General features: G+C 45.7%; 2 protein-coding genes across 5 annotated transcripts in view; one reads left to right on the forward strand and one right to left on the reverse strand.

Annotated features, from left to right (window-relative positions):
- Positions 1-7,861, reverse strand: part of NSDHL (NAD(P) dependent 3-beta-hydroxysteroid dehydrogenase NSDHL) — a 45,581-nt gene extending 37,720 nt beyond the window's left edge. The window contains exon 1 of one of the 2 annotated variants that reach the window (XM_074277507.1): positions 7,614-7,861. The gene's annotated coding sequence lies outside the window, so the exon portion shown is untranslated. Of the gene's footprint in view, positions 1-7,221; positions 7,408-7,613 lie in introns of those variants that run through there. The other variant, XM_074277506.1, reaches the window with a different exon arrangement.
- CETN2 (centrin 2) lies at positions 4,784-14,932 on the forward strand. Of its 3 annotated transcripts, none has more exons than XM_074277508.1 (5): positions 4,784-4,914; positions 9,896-10,054; positions 10,574-10,702; positions 11,491-11,628; positions 13,603-14,932. In XM_074277508.1, the coding sequence occupies exons 1-5, from the start codon at positions 4,876-4,878 to the stop codon at positions 13,690-13,692; spliced, it is 555 nt and encodes a 184-aa protein (XP_074133609.1). In that variant the 5' UTR covers positions 4,784-4,875; the 3' UTR covers positions 13,693-14,932. The 3 variants fall into 3 exon arrangements, with proteins under 3 accessions (XP_074133609.1, XP_074133610.1, XP_074133611.1); XM_074277509.1 differs by lacking the exon at positions 4,784-4,914 and adding an exon at positions 7,874-8,012; XM_074277510.1 differs by lacking the exon at positions 4,784-4,914 and adding an exon at positions 7,944-8,467.
- Positions 14,933-15,361: the final 429 nt, after the last annotated feature.

The following is a 15,361-nucleotide window of genomic DNA, read 5'->3' on the forward strand; positions in this document are numbered from 1 at the left end:
TCAGGAGCTTACAATTCAGTGATCTGGGGGGACAGGGGCACAGAATGGGAAGAATGCAACTACATCAACAAATATAAGTCAGAATGAGGAAGATACAAAGGTATCAACCGACATGAGTGACTGGAGAGATTTCCATCTTCCAAGATTTGATCCCAGGCTTTCCATTAAAAAAATTTTTTTTGTTGTTTTTTTTTTTTGCCCAACAGTATTTATTGAAGGTCATATCATTGAACCGGTCAGCAATTCATCATAAAACTAATACATGTCTCGAGAGAAGATAGCATGAAATATTAAGGATTATAATGTAGCATTAGAATAGAAAATTGGCAGAGGGAAGAGAGGGAAGAGGTAGAAGAAGGAATAAAAAAAAAAAAAAAAGGAAACAGAAACCCTTTCTTTGGGAAGATTATAAATTAGTTCAACATTTCGGGATGAGGAACCTTGGAGACCATAAGATGGGAGAACTGGACTTGGAGGTCAGGTCCCACCCCCTCATTTGACAGAGGAAGAAAATGAGACCCAGAGACGGGGAGGGGCTGCTGAAGGTCGCAGCTAGCAGTGCCAGCAAGGTGACAGAAATCATAGCATATAATCCTGTTCAAATCTCGTGAAAGCAAAGGCTATACAGCCCCTGATTTATCAACCCCATTTCCAAATGACCCACATAGAAAAAGAGCCTTACTAGCTGCCTCTTACTCTGGCCCTCTCCCCTCCCCCTCCAAGTGTCTACTCGGGTTGCCATGGGAGCCAGAAAAACCTTGGCGTTTTCAGAGGCCCTGTGGGGTTCCAAGGGCCTTTTTTCCCAACAGAATCTATGGCTCTGCCTGGTCTCAGCTCGACTTCCCACCCCACCCGATAAGGGGGACCCAATCCAGACCCGCTTGGGTCTGTGGTGATAATCTAATCCCAGATCTCCCCCACCCAGACCCTTCTGATTTATTGGATGTCCCCTCCAGGCTCACTCTGGTCATACTCCCTATCCCCAGCTCTCCTAGGTCCCCTAGTTTTTATGGACAAGATCTCACCATAGCTGGGGAAGGATTGCTTGGGGGGCGCTTCAGTTATTAAGATCTACCATTCACATCCACTAATCAGCCCATCTGATTCTCACAATTCTATCCACTGCAGACATTCATTTTGAAGTTGCTATTATTACCGGACCAGAGGACTCTGGACATTGAGCTAGGAAGGCGATGGAGGTCTAGCACATTCTCTTCATGTTCTAGATGGACAAACTGAGGCCCAGAGAGGTAATTGAGGTTTTACTGAAGGTCTGGGAAGTGGGGTTTGAGGGGGGAGGTGTCAACCAATCACCAAGTATTTTTCAGTGCACCAGGTACTAGAATTACAAATACAAAGAATAAACCAATTTCTAAAATCATCTAATCCCAGAGTGGGCCAAACCAGTTTATAGCACTCCCCAGTGTGGCCTGAACCAGATTCAAATGTCATTGGGAAATATTTCACAAAATAAACAACAATACAATAAAACAGAGATAACATTACACTTTAAAACTAAGTCAATATGTGCCCCCCCCCCCCCCGGGGATCCTTCTGTAAGGATTCGGATGGATCCAAGGGATGGTCTTCCTTTTATAGATGAGGAAAATCGAGGCACCGAAAAAAGCAGAGTGAGCTTCCTGTGAAGGGTCCTGCAGTTACTGAGCCAGGCAATGAAAGGAAAGCTGGATTTGGAGTCAGCAGAGGTGGGTTCAGTTTATTTACTAGCTGTGTGAGATTGGACAAGTCCCTTTACCTCTCTGAGCCTCAGTTCTTTGCCCTATAAAGAAAGTAAGGAAGTTGACTTAATGAACCAGCAAAGTCCTTTTTCCAGTTGTAAAGCCATGAGCCTGTAAATAGAAGGCTGAGGTGGGCGCTAAAGCCAAGTCTTTGAGACTCCAAGTCCAGCACCTCAAAGTGACATTTGTCTTGAGGGGCCTTGAGTGGTGGTGAAGGATAGAAGACTTGTAGTACAGCCATACAGCCATACAGGATGGGAAGACCTAGCTCTAGCCTCCTGGGAAACAAACCAAAAGCCACAGGGAGAAGGGAGCTGGCTCCCAGCCAGACCTTCATTGTGGGTCCCTGAGAGGCAGCCAGACTCCAACAAAAGGGACAGTCTGGAGCCACCAACCAAAGGGCATATGTACACTGATGTATGGGGGCGGGCAGAGGACCAGGGGCCCCACCTGAAATACAGACAGCACTCGAGGTTAGAAGGCCATCCTTGGATAGATTCTATGTTTCCCTTTCTCCCAGGGAGCCTCAGTTCAAACTGCAACTCTTGGGTGACCTTCCACCTGTTGCTTAACCCCTCTAGGCCCAAGTGTAAAAAAAAGCCAGTGGCTGGGGTTAAATGAACTCAAAGATTCTTCCCTCCTCCAAATCTAGGACTGTCTACAGGTCTCAGAGAACAGAGACCACAGTTTAAAGTCCAAGGGATCCAATGCTTGGCAATCCATGCCTAGATGTGAATCACGTGCAAGTTTGGGGAGCACACAGATTGTGCTACAGCTAGATTTCAATGAGGTCCTCACGCCCCCCCCCCAATTGGGATAACTCACACATCTATCAGAACAATACCTATGGCATTCAGCTCCCCAGGTCCAGATGGGAAAACCTCTGTAAAGGGTTTTACAATCTGGACAGTCGAACAATCCCTTACAGCAAATTCAATGGCATTGAGTCTGGTGGTTTTGATAAATGACGGAAAAATAACCATAAAGCTATAAAGTCTTTTCTGGACAATGACCAATGGCAAGCAAAAGGTCAAGGTCATCCTATGAGATGGGGCAGAACAAGCTGTGCTGACCCCTTGAGTCAGGAATCTCACCTCTCACCCCCACTGGCAGCTGGGGGGCAGAGGAGAAGAGAGGGAGAAAAAGACAAGACGCAAAAACAGAATGAAAGTTTAACCCCCACACACACAGTGGGAGGCAGAGACCCCAGCCTGCCCTTCCCCACTATCTGAAGGCAAGGGTGGCACCACACAGTGAGAAGGAGCAGGCCAGCCATCCCTAGACCTTTAATAAACAAATAACTAATTAGCACATTGTGGATATGCAAATGTCAGAGCTAAAGAGCCCAGAGAACACTCAGTCCCCTGCAGTCTCTGGGTTCACATTCCAACTGCTTTAGAATTGTAAAAAAGGCCCCTTTCTCAAAGGGGAGCACAGGGGTAAACTTCCAGCCAGTTGCGGGTCTTATCACCAGTTGTGGATCACTCCTCAGCCAAATTAACAAAGTCTCTAAATTCTTTACAGGTAAGCCAAGGGAGGGGGAAAATATCAAACACTTGGATCTGGAAGGAGCTTTAGTTCAACATCATTTTACAGAGAAGGAAACTGAGGCTGACAAAGCAAAGTGAACAAAGTGAGATCTGAACCCATTTCCTCTAACTTCCAAATCCTTCCAACCTTACCCTGGTTGGCTTTGGATTACTAATTTTCACTTGTAACTTTTTGAGTGAAAGAGACAGAGACAGAGAGAGACAGAAACAGAGACAGAGACGGGAGAGAGAGAGAGCCAGAGGAAGAGAGCCAGAGAAATGGGGAACTCTGATGGGACTAATAAGAAAAACAGCTCTGAAAGCAGGAAAGAAAAGGTGTTTTCAAAGGCCATTTTAGCTCCCCAAGGCCTAAGTATAAGCAATTACAGCACTTTGGCAGCCCAGAGATATATCCAAAAAAAAAAAAGTAGAGGAGAAAAAAAATGGCATTTTTTTTTTTTAACTGAGTAGGCCAAGGACTTCCACAGAGTAACCATCTTTCATTTTTGTCCCAGAGGCCTTTAGGGCACTGTGATAAGGGAGGTGAGATGACATGCTTCACCCCACCCCCAACTACAAAGGAAGCCCATCAGATATCACCTCCCAATCAAAGCTGGCCATTTCTAGAAAAGTGAGACAAAGTAAACTAAATACCTTTCCCTTTGCAGGAAGATTATGGGGGAGGCCTCGAAGGCTTGCTCCTCCTAAAGGCTAAAGCTATTTGGGAAGGAGGAGGGGGTAAAAATGGGACCTGGGGGTAAGAAACATCTCTTTTAGTACCATCCCACTTGCTTCCTTTTTTCCAATTGTCTCTTCTCAGCTCCCATGGACTGAAACTAGTGAGACCTGGTAGGCTGAGGTGGTGAGAAAGACCCCAAAGGATGGAAGAACAAGGAGTAAGGTAGCTATAGCCCCTTAGTCCCATTGTCCCCTAGTCCTGGCAGAAAATGACAATTATATTGTACAAATCCCTTCCCTTTTAAGAAGATAAGAAATCGGGTTCAAATGAATATTCTGAGCAGCCTTTTCCCCCTTTTTAAAGGGGGAAAAAGTCAGAAAATGCAGGGAGAAGGACAAAAGGGACTACTACCACTAGCTTTGCTCCATAGAAAGGCTGAGGGCTTATAGGAATTTCAAGTCTGTCTTTCTTTCTTTCTTTTTTTAATCCCACACTTCTAGTATTTACTAAATGGCAGAAAAAAAAATTCAAAAATTGTTTATGTTCTTTTTCACAAGGCAGTAACGAAGTTATACAACATATCTCATCTGGATTTTGCTACCACTGAATGGAACCTTGTAATCACCTCATTTTGTTGTAAGTATAGCTGTTTTTTTTTTGTTTGTTTGTTTGTGTTTTTTTTTTGGGGGGGGGGTTGGTTTTCTTTACCCAGAACACCTCATCTAAATTTTGCCATACTGAAATGGAATTGTAATCTCAGCAGTCTGGATGTTCCCTCCACTGGTGTATATGACAAGTTACCCTAACCTCTTCCTTTTTTGTGTGATTCTTAACAGGTGGTCTACCTTCTGTGCTAAAGGTCTGACATCATGAAGATAGTTGTGGGGAACCCAGACTGTCCCGAGTTTCTGATATTTCCTAATTAAAAATGGTGATCTGTTGCCTGAGTCTCCAGCTAGTCCTCATGGTGAGTGTGCATGTGTATGTATGTATTTGTGGGGTTTTTTTGGGGAGGGGATGGCAAAATATCATTAGTTCCATTTTTTTCCTGCCTCCCATTTCTACCCTTTGATGCCAACTGGCTAAATAACAGAAATGTTAGGTGAGTTTTGGTAAAACTTAGACTATGTGGTGTGCTGTGAGAGATGCTGATTTCAATGCAACACAACACATCTCTGTGCTCACAATGTCTGCCATGGTACCCTGTACCTAGTTAGTACCTATAGAGTGTATCACCCATTCTGAATTACACTTCTACCAAATTAATGGAGTTTTCCTACTTACTTAAGCAGCAGAAGTAAGCTGTAAGAAAAAAGAAAATCAGTTAAGAGAAAACAGAGCGAGCACAGCCAGAAAAAAATAGGCGCAAGACCCCGGATGCTGGGGATAAAAACAATTCAAAAAATCCAATCTCTTACTCTCAAGGAGCTTTCAATCCAATCCCCTAGAAAGATAATAAGCCATATATACAGATAACCCAAACATAAGTTAGGGTGTTACTATATACAATAGTATATACTAAATACAATACTAAATACAATAGAGTAATGAAAAATGAATTGCTTGACATGGGGGGAAGAAGGTAGGGGTCAGGAGGTGGTATTTGAGCTGGAATTTGAAAAAAATGGGAGGATTTCCAGAGCTAAAGAGGGAGAAGAAGCAGATTTGGGGATAGCAAATGGCTAGTGGCTCCGACTGACTAGACTTGGGGGGGGGCGGGGAAGAGAAGGGGAATGATTATGAAATTAGGTTGGAGGGGAGACGGAAGAGCTGACAGGTACTGAAAGCAAGGGGAGAGAGTATTAGGAAAGGGTGTGGCGAGCAGTATGCAATACTGCAGAAAGGTCACTGCCCACTGAAAAGGCACCCGGAGCCTTTGGGGAGGGGGAGAGGGGAACAGTGGCCAGGATAGTCAATCCATTTAGGAGCTTGGCAGAAAGGGGAGAGATGCAGAACAGCAATCTGAGGGGATGGCAAGATTATGGGATGGATGGAGGGGGAAAGGAATGGCGGAGATCTGAGCCTGTCTTTAGGGGGCAGTGGATCCAGTAGAGAGGGAGGGGTTGAAAATGTGAAAGCAGGGTAACCTGGGAGAGGGGGGAAGTGAGTAGTCCTGGGGAGTATGGTAAGAGAAGCAAATGTTGCACTGAAATTAGAAGGCATGATTCTGTAGTGTATACATTTAGCAGGGTCCCCTAATTTCCTCCAAAGAGCTCCAGGTATCTCGGTCCAACACAAAAGACTTTGCTAACCACCACATTTAGCTAATCTTTAATGTCTGCCGGGTAATCAGCCCTCTCCCTTTCACTCACTCCATCTCCATTTTCTAGCCTCAATCCACAAGCTCAATTTCCCCCCAGGGCACCAAAGGTACACACACCCTAAAATCCAAATCAAAAGGCTCCAAGGGCCTTTCGAAATCCACCCAGAGACTACGCAGACAACCTCCATTCGAAGCTAAAAGCAAATTTTTTTGGTAAACAAGTCGAGGTTCATTTTCTTCCCAGTCCTAGCCTCGTTGGCATGGCAACCAAAGAGCCCTTTTCTATTGTTTAGTGAAGTCAGAGCCCAGTCCAGTGACAGCCCAGCCCTGGCAGCCGCCTTTTTTTTTTTTTTTTTTTTTTTTTTTTTTTTTTTTTTTTTTATTGCTGCTTCTAATAAATATCCCTTGGTTCTTTAGCTGATCATCAGGGCTTAGACAATGAGGGAAAATCTCGCTAAGAATTAGGATGGTGGAGATCAGAGAACGTCAGAGCTGAAATAGACTTTAGAGGTTCTCTAGGCCCTGCCTACGTTTGACAGGGGAGGAAACTGAGGCCCAGAGGGGTTCAATGACTTGCCCAAGGTCACACAGGCAGGAAGTGGCAAAGCTAGAATTCGAACACAAACTAGATTAATTAGAGCAGTTTGCAATTGAAAATTTGGGAGAGGGAATCGCGTAAATGAAGCCTGCGCGGGAGAGGTGGGGCGGCCAACCAGGCAAGGAAGGCAGACTGGCTCCCAGATTCAGCATTAAGTCTTTAAGGAGCCCCCCAAAACCTCAGGGCTCGAGGCCCCCCAAATTATCCAACGCCATCGTAGTGTCAGGATGCTTGCGAGAGCTGACCTCCAGGAAGCCTGGCCTCGCCCACTACCAAAAGGCTCCCTCCGGCTCCCCGTCGGGCCCAAGTCCCCCTCCCTGCCGGGCCCAGGTCCCCCTCCCGCTCCCCCTGCCCATCTCGCCCCGCCCCTCGTCCCTGACACCGGCCAGACGGCCTCCAGCAACGACTCTTACTCGTCACTGTAAGGGGTCTGGCAGCTCCGCTCCGGCCCGATCGTCCGGGGGGGGGGGGGGTTCTGGCTCCGGCTCCGGCAAAGGCTCGCTCCCTGGCTGGGGTTATACCGTGAATTCTAACTTCCTACGCTTCCCTCGGGTATCCACCGGCCTCCAGCCAAATAGGCAGAGAATCGGCCGAGGCTTTCCCGGCCCGCCAATTGGCCCGGCTCCCCACAGGTATAACCAATCGCGGACTGAGCCCGCCTCACGTCGGATGTCACAGGTCTATCCCCCGGGTGCGTCCGAACCCCCTAGCCTATCGCGAGCGAGAACCGCCTTAATGGACGTTCACCTTTCAGCCCATAGGAAACACTAAAGAGACACGAGAAAGAGCCAATGAGAAACCAGACCTCTGGCTTCTGTAGGATGATGTCGATTCCCTCCGCTCCAGTGAGGACCTGATCTCGAGCTCCAGGGGCGGTGGGAGCAGCCGCAGGAGGGGTGTGTGTGTGTGTGTGTGTGTGTGTGTGTGTGTGTGCGCGCGGGTGGGTGGGTGGGTGTGTGTGCGCGCGCGCGCCTCTGTGTGTGTGGTTTTGAGTGTGCGCGCGCGCCTCTGAGTGTGTGTGTGGTTTTGTGTGTGCCCCTGTGAGTGTGTGTCTCTCTGAGAGCAGGGGGCGGAGCCTAAGCGGAAAGGCGCGGGCGGGGCGGAGTCAGGGAGAGAGAGGGGGCGGAGCGACAGGGTTTTAGTTGCCGCCTGAGGGGCTTCGAGACTCAGTGTCTGCGTGTTAGCTGTCGGGAGCGGAGGCATGGTGAGTGCGGCTACTCCCCCTCCTGCCCCCCAATTCCCTCTGGATCCCACTCCGTGGCCCGGCCGGGCCGTGGTTTTGTCTTTCCCTTGGCCCTGGTGGGGGACTCTCTTCTGGCCTCCCTTTCCCTTCCTGCCCCCGGTGCCCCCACCGCCACCACCTCCACCACCTCCGCTGCCGCCGCCGCCGCCTCAGCCCCGGTGGGGCCTGCTCCCCCTGCGCCCGGCCCGGAGCCTCGGCGTCCCCACTGTGGCCTGGCCCCCCGAGCGCGGGGACCCCGTTGCTTGGTCAACCCCTTGGTCTGTGGCCGGGCCCTTCCCTGCCCGGCCTGCCGGCCGCCCAGTGGCCACCCGGCCCCCAGCCCGGCCCATCGCCCGGCCCGCCTCCTCCCGACCCGCTGCTCCCTCCCTCCCCCCTGACGGGATCTGGTCGGCCTACTTTCCCCCACCCCAGGCCAGGTAGGTGTTGAGCGGTCGCGCTTTTCCCCCTGCTCCCGGATCCCCCTCCATCCCTTTCCTTGGTTCCCCCCATCTCTCCCGCTCCCTGCCTCCTCCCCCTCCCTTCCCTGCCGCCTCCTCGGCTCCCGCTTCTCTTGCCGCTCCTTCCCCCCCCCCCCCCTTCCATCCTTTCCTTGCCTTTGCAGATCCCTTGGGCGCTCAGCTTCGGGTGGGCCCTGGGGAGGGCGCGGTTGTGTGTGGGGGGGTGATGGAAGGGGGGCGCTGCAGCTTCGGGTCCTCGGGGGAGCTGGGTGTGGAAGGCGGGGGCGGGGCTCGGGAGGACGTTGTCGATTGCTGTGGGGAGGGATTGGGGGGGCGGGCGGGGGTTGGGGGCGCTACTGGCTGCCTTAATTTCTCCAGAAATTCACCGTGGGCTAATCTCGCCCAAATGGAATGGGCTTTTACAGTTTCATCTTTGGGTTCTAAACGATTTCTGATGTAAAAAGAGCCGCTTCTGTGGGGTGTCTCTCTTGATTTGAATTTCATTTGGGAGGAGAGATGTATTTTTTACATTTGGTTTTCAACAGTCCTCATAGTGGGATTTGAGCCTGCAGCAGAAAGGCAAAGTACACCTGTTTGAGGTCTCTGAAAAGCTATGCTATTTGGCGTTTGATGTGGGCAGCATCATGGTTTTCCTCAGATTTAGAAATGGCTGCCAAATCTAAGCGGGAGCAAAGAAAGCCCAGCAATTCCCATTTCAGTGTGAACAGGTAGCTCTGGAACTTTCCATCAGAGCAAGCTAAAAGAAGGGTGCACAATAGTGGTCCTTGCACCTGAGTAAACTGTTAGGCATAAATTCGGTAAATAAAATGCAAAGGGATTAGGCTTAAACTCTCCCTCAACTTAAAACCCCAGGGGAGGAAAAGGGGCAAGATAGTATCATTTTTTTTTTAAGCGTTTGTGGGAATAGCTGTGTGTGTAGACAGATACTGAAACATTGTTTAAGTGGGTGGGATTGCCAGTTTCCCTTTCAACAAACACGGAACAACAACAACAAAAAATAAAAAGATTGACTTTCCCACCGAGATTGTTACAATGTAGCAGGTGCAGGTCTTCCCTGCATTTGTAATTCATTTTCAAAACAATTGGGTGTATCCACTGTTAGAAATGGTCTGGTGACAAACACAGTTTGAATCCTGTGATGGGGTCTCAGCAGAAACTATAGCTCACAGGAAAGAGAAAGCTCTAAGATTTTGGGGAAATGGAACACAAAATTCCATATGAAGATTTTATCCTGGTGACAAGGCTAAAATTCAAAGGAGATGAAAAATATGAATATTTCTTTGACACCACTTTAAGTAAAATTGTAAAAATGCTTTAAAAAAAATTGCAATCCTGTGTCCCTGCAATGGAATTTAAGATCACTTGTTCTTTATTGTTGTTTTAAAGGCCAGTACCATCAAGAAGCCAAACCTGGGCTCCGCCCCCCCAAGAAAGAAGATGGGACCCAAACCTGAACTCACAGAGGAACAGAAACAAGAAATTAGAGAGGCATTTGATCTCTTTGATACAGATGGAACCGGGACAATAGATGTTAAGGAGCTCAAGGCAGGTTTATTAAGTATCAGCTGTAAGCACTAACCTGGGAAAAGTGCAGAGTCCAAGAGAAATAATTAACTACACATAATTAAAAAAAACCCATCACTGTCTCTGTTTTCACTGAGTTAAATTATGCTGAAATATTACTCCTTGGGGTGGGAAAGAATAAAGGGGGATCTGGTGACCCTAGGTATTTTCTTTCCATTTTAATTCCACCTTACCATTTCTGAGCTGATAACGCAGTATTCTAGAATTGTCTTTCCTGCCTTGTTTTACCCCTCTGCTCTTTTAACCACTTTGCTTTTAACTGCATTCCCTTTTCTGCCCAAAGTTTTGGTCACAGGTATTATTGTACCGTTCCATTTTTTCCTGTGCCCCCCCCCTCTGAAATCCTGTTAAATAATGTGAATTAAAATTGTGATTTGCTTAATATTAGAAGCTCCAAATCACAGTGCCACTTTTGCCCCTAGGTATTTTTGGGACTTTTGTCTTTTGTTGAAATAATTATTTAGTCTATTTTTGATGTAGGTGGCCATGAGAGCTCTGGGCTTCGAACCCAAGAAAGAAGAGATTAAAAAAATGATATCAGACATTGACAAGGAGGGGACGGGGAAAATCAGTTTCAATGACTTTTTGGCTGTGATGACTCAAAAAATGGTAAGTCAGTCAACACGATGCATATATAAGCTCTATGTAGCAAAGGACATCCAGGTGTGGAGATCACTCAATCAAAATGAAGCTTACTAAGACCGGAGAGCCTAGACCATGAGATCGCAGATTTAGAGGCCATCTGGTCCACGTCCATCATTTTGCAAATTGGAATAGAGAGTGCTTCAGAATGAAAAGCAGGAGACATGGATTCTACTCCTGTTCTCCTGTGACTTGAAGAAGTCAGTTTTGTCATCTAAAATAAGAGAAGGAATAAATACTTGCCCCTACCACTTTTCTATCTAATTATTATCATGGTAACATCTTGTAGTTTAATGGCAGTTAAATCTGAATTTTAGGTCTCAAGAGCTTATGTACTGTTGTGTCTTAGTATATACAAAATTACAATCACTTTAGGAAATTTCATAGAGGGAGTTTTTGTGATGGTAGATTTTCACAAACCTGAGAAATGTATTTCTCTGACTGGAGGCTAAGGAAAGCCAGGGAAAATAGTACTCAGGCTAATGGGGTAGTTCTGAAAATACTATGATACCCACGCACTGCCCAGTAGACACAACCCTGCTGTTTGTCCTCAGAATCAAGAAGCCTAGGGTGGCTTTTATCCCTGAGAGGTTTATATCCCAAAAAGCATGAGAAAAGATAGGAGAGTTTATCATTGTACAACAGGGTGTTCTATTGCTTTTATTTTCTCCACATTTCTGTAAGAGGACCTTAGGGTGACTACAAGTTGTTAGGACTGAGATCCTTTCTTTCTTGTGTGTGATTTAATTTGTAAGGCTGAAAAGGATACCAAAGAAGAAATTCTGAAGGCTTTCAGACTCTTCGACGATGATGAAACCGGAAAAATCTCCTTCAAGAACTTAAAACGTGTGGCCAGAGAGCTAGGGGAAAACCTCACTGATGAGGAACTGCAGGTTTGTTGTAGATGAGTCTGGAATCCCACGTTCTTGGCTTCTGGCTCTGTGGTAGGTTTTCTTTGAGAGACCTTCAGGTCTGGACTGTTGGGTACTTTGCTCACCACCTAATATTTTGTTTTGTCCAGCTTTTCCCTATCATTTGGTAAGTATAACTAGCTCCTGATCTTAGGTCTTCATTTTCTACCCATGTCTCCTATATTTATTGATTCTAGCTTGCCAATTTCTTAATTTTTCTTTCTGGGTAAGTTTATGTGCTAATATGTGTCAGTGAACTGTGTCCATGATATGAAGGAACTGGAGACTTAGTGTAACATTAATAGTCTTTTCATTCAATGATTAAGGTGGGCACTTTTGTATTTCTAGCCCCTACCATGGTGCCTAGTAATTAAAAGGTTTTTAAAATCAGCTTCCTCAGTTGGGGGAAATGTTCTTGTCCTAATCTAAACAAGAGCATTTCCCCCAACTGAGGAAGTTCCCAAACAAATGCTTTTGGACAAATTGAGTAAATCTTCCCCTAAGACAACATAGAGTTGTTGGGCTTGTATGCTAAGTCTCAGGACCCATCAGATGCTGTGGAATCACTGTAGGATACAGGTGAGATGATTTTACGTGGTCCATTTGGGGTTTGAATGAGGATCAAAAATGGATCTACTTCATAATCGACCTCTTTTCTAAAAGGCAACATTTATAACTTACAATGGATTAAACAGGCTCTAGTGCTTTAGAGCTTTTATATTTGAGACAAAGGTTTTAATAATAATATTATTATAATAGGAACATCCCTTTAAAAAAATCTACCTCCATCTTTGAGGCTGCTGTTCTCTGGCTTGGGGATGGGGGTGTCCACAGCATATGATGAGGGTATAGGATCATGAGTTTATGCCCCAGGCAACTAGTCGGCTTCACTAGTTTCATGGCCAGATTCTACCCTTAAACACATCCAGTCACCTCACAAACGTGAGCTTTTAATCATAAAGAGAAGACTAGAGAGAAGCTAGGTCATTGTGAAGCCATTACTTTTATAAGTAACCTGATGGAGAATCTGAATGTAGGGAAACCGAGGTCCAGGGGAGAGAGGGACTTGTGTAAGGTCCCAGAGCAAAGGGCTCTGCTGCATGTCCTCTGAGGCCCAATCGAGGCTTTAGGCCTTTCTGCCACTGTCTCCCATAGCTTAGTTTCATTTAGTTCACTGTATAGATCAAACCAACTTATAGGGGATCAAAAAAAATTTTTTTAAACCCTTGGAAATCAAACATTTCATTCAGTAAGAATTTATTAAGTTCATATTATGTGCTTAGTACTGGAGATAAAAGACAAAACCAAATAGTCCCTGCCCTCTCAAACATTAAATATCAGCTATAGTTTAAATAAAATACTGGATTGAGGATAATTTAAGAAAGGGCAGCTTTTTTTTTTTTTTTTTTCAGTAATTATAATAAGAAAAAATACTGCCCAATTAAGGGAAAATATCGGTAAATTAATGCCAGTCCTTCAGTTGGATTGTAGATAGCAATTTAAGATTTGCATTTCAATCGAGGGTTAGCTTAAAACCATTGCCTTTGCCTAGGTTTCAGTAGTTAGGGGATGGTACAGTAGAAAGAGATTACTTTCTAGCCAGAGGACATGGGTTCTCCCAGTAGATTTTAGTCTGTGCTGCTTTGGGTGAATTGTTGAGTCTCTGGGATTTCAAGTTTTCTCATGTGTAAAATGAAAGCCTTGGACTAGATAAGCTCTAAGATCTCTTCCATATCTCAGCCCTTAATATCTATCATGCTATATCTGATATTATCCCCATGAAACCGGTGTGACTTTTTGTTGCCCCAAAGACCATCTGCTCAATTTGGTCCTTTGCTTCCCTTCCTTCCCCCCAAAACTTCAGTGCTGCTTTGTTTGTTATTGAAACCCTTTTACGGGACTTTCTCTAGATGTTTCCTGGGTCAGTCTAATCTACCACTTCCTGAATCCTTACAGGAAATGATTGACGAAGCTGATCGAGATGGTGACGGAGAAGTCAATGAACAGGAGTTCCTGCGGATTATGAAGAAGACCAGTCTGTATTGAGATCACAGTATCTCTTCCCCTATTGCAGGCACATACAAATAGATGTACCGGTTATGAAGGTTCCTTGTTTTCCTTTTTTGAGGTGTCACTGTATAAAGTACATAGAGGCTGATTTTCCCCCTCCACTAATTGAGCTAGATAATTCTATTGGCAAATACCCGATTCAGTCAAATCTTTTCTAAAGAATTTTAAAATTGTAATTCTAGCTAAAACACCTTGTCAATGGATTTTCCAATTGAGAACCCACTAGGCTTAAGGACGGGGGCCTAAAAGTCCTCTTCCCCCCCCCCATCCTTTTGCTTGGTATCTCTTCTTTCGTTCATTTAATATCACACCAAATTCCAGAGCAAAATTGAAATGTCATGGCCACCAAAATGGGAACAAAGAATATCTCCTTTAAGGTGCTGGTTCCCTTTATCACCTTGCTTCCATCATCTCTTTCCCCCTGCCATGCTCAGGTGTATGATATAGCAGGATCATGTGATTGGCTTGTAGGCCACCATTCCAGGCCATTTTCCCCTTCCCTCTTCCATTCACCCCTTTGATTTTCATTGACTTAGCTCTTTTAAGAAGAAACTAGCTTACCAACTTCTTTGTTGTGTCTGGAAATACACCAACATACCTGTTGTCTCGTGGAGGGCTTGGACTGTTTCATGGCATCACCCTCTCCAGTCATCGCTGGGGTAGCCTCATCTAGCTCATCCACTTTGTGTGTCATCCTGGCAAATGCTCTTTCCTTTTCCCAGGCCAGGCCACCAAATGAAAAAAGCTAAATGTAATGTTAGCCTAAGAAAATCATAAATAGCATAGGTTGGCTTAATACTAATGTTTAAAAAAAAAAAACACACAGATAAGCATTTCCTTAGTTCATAAGCTTTAAGGGCTTAGTTGCTTTGAAAATTGGGGTGGGTGGGGTGGGTTGTGTTTCAAGTATTTAGCAAAGCCGTTTTCCCTTTTCCCTGCTTGGACAGAAGGGAACTGGCTGTTGTTGTCTTCATTAGAAATCTAATGTAACCGTGGCCATTTTCTACTGATTTTGTCACAAGTTCCTCTTTACTGGTTAGCTCCAAGAACCTTTGGTTCTTATTAGTCCATGAATCGCTCCTCGGATGTATGGACGCCAACCGGCGAGTGTCCCACATGGATAGTTTTGACACACTGATTTGTAACTCCCAGTGGTCTGTTCTGTGTTGATGCTATTTATTTTCTCGTTGTGAATAAAGTCTTTCTTGTTTTAAAATTCTGGCTTTTGAGTTACTTGAACTTGGTATTTCTATTTGAGCTGTGATGTTGAAGGCAGCTTTGCAGAAGGGTTTGGGCAAATATTGCCCAGGCTGGGCCTTCCTACTTGCCTGGGGCAAGTTACTCTTTTTTTAAGACAAGGGGACCCCGGTCTAGGATGGGGCACTCCCCAAAAACAAGAGAAAGGGAATACTAAAGATCAGACAGCTGGTTTTAAGTCCCCAGGAGGGTAGAAAGTACACCTCTGGGGGTCTAGCCTGTCTGATGAAAAGGTGAGCAGCTTGAACTGTGCTGGGCCCTCCACAGGGTCTTGAGAGCCCCAGTACAGGGTCTTCTTGCACACTCCAAATAGAAGACATGCCATGTTAAGTCTTGACATTGAAGGAACTTTTTAGAGTTCCTCTAAGTCTCCCTGCTTTAATGCTTA

The sequence above is a fragment of the Sminthopsis crassicaudata genome, chromosome X (assembly GCF_048593235.1).
Source record: "Sminthopsis crassicaudata isolate SCR6 chromosome X, ASM4859323v1, whole genome shotgun sequence".
Taxonomy (NCBI): Eukaryota; Metazoa; Chordata; class Mammalia; order Dasyuromorphia; family Dasyuridae; genus Sminthopsis; species Sminthopsis crassicaudata.

What these genes read in the sequence shown, in the direction of transcription:
- CETN2 (XM_074277508.1), top strand. Translation starts at nt 4,876, where the DNA reads ATGGTGATCTGTTGCCTGAGTCTCCAGCTAGTCCTCATG. An exon ending in GTCTCCAGCTAGTCCTCATG is followed by an intron (nt 4,915 to 9,895) that starts GTGAGTGTGCAT and finishes GTTGTTTTAAAG; the next exon opens with GCCAGTACCATCAAGAAGCC. An exon ending in TAGATGTTAAGGAGCTCAAG is followed by an intron (nt 10,055 to 10,573) that starts GCAGGTTTATTA and finishes TTTTTGATGTAG; the next exon opens with GTGGCCATGAGAGCTCTGGG.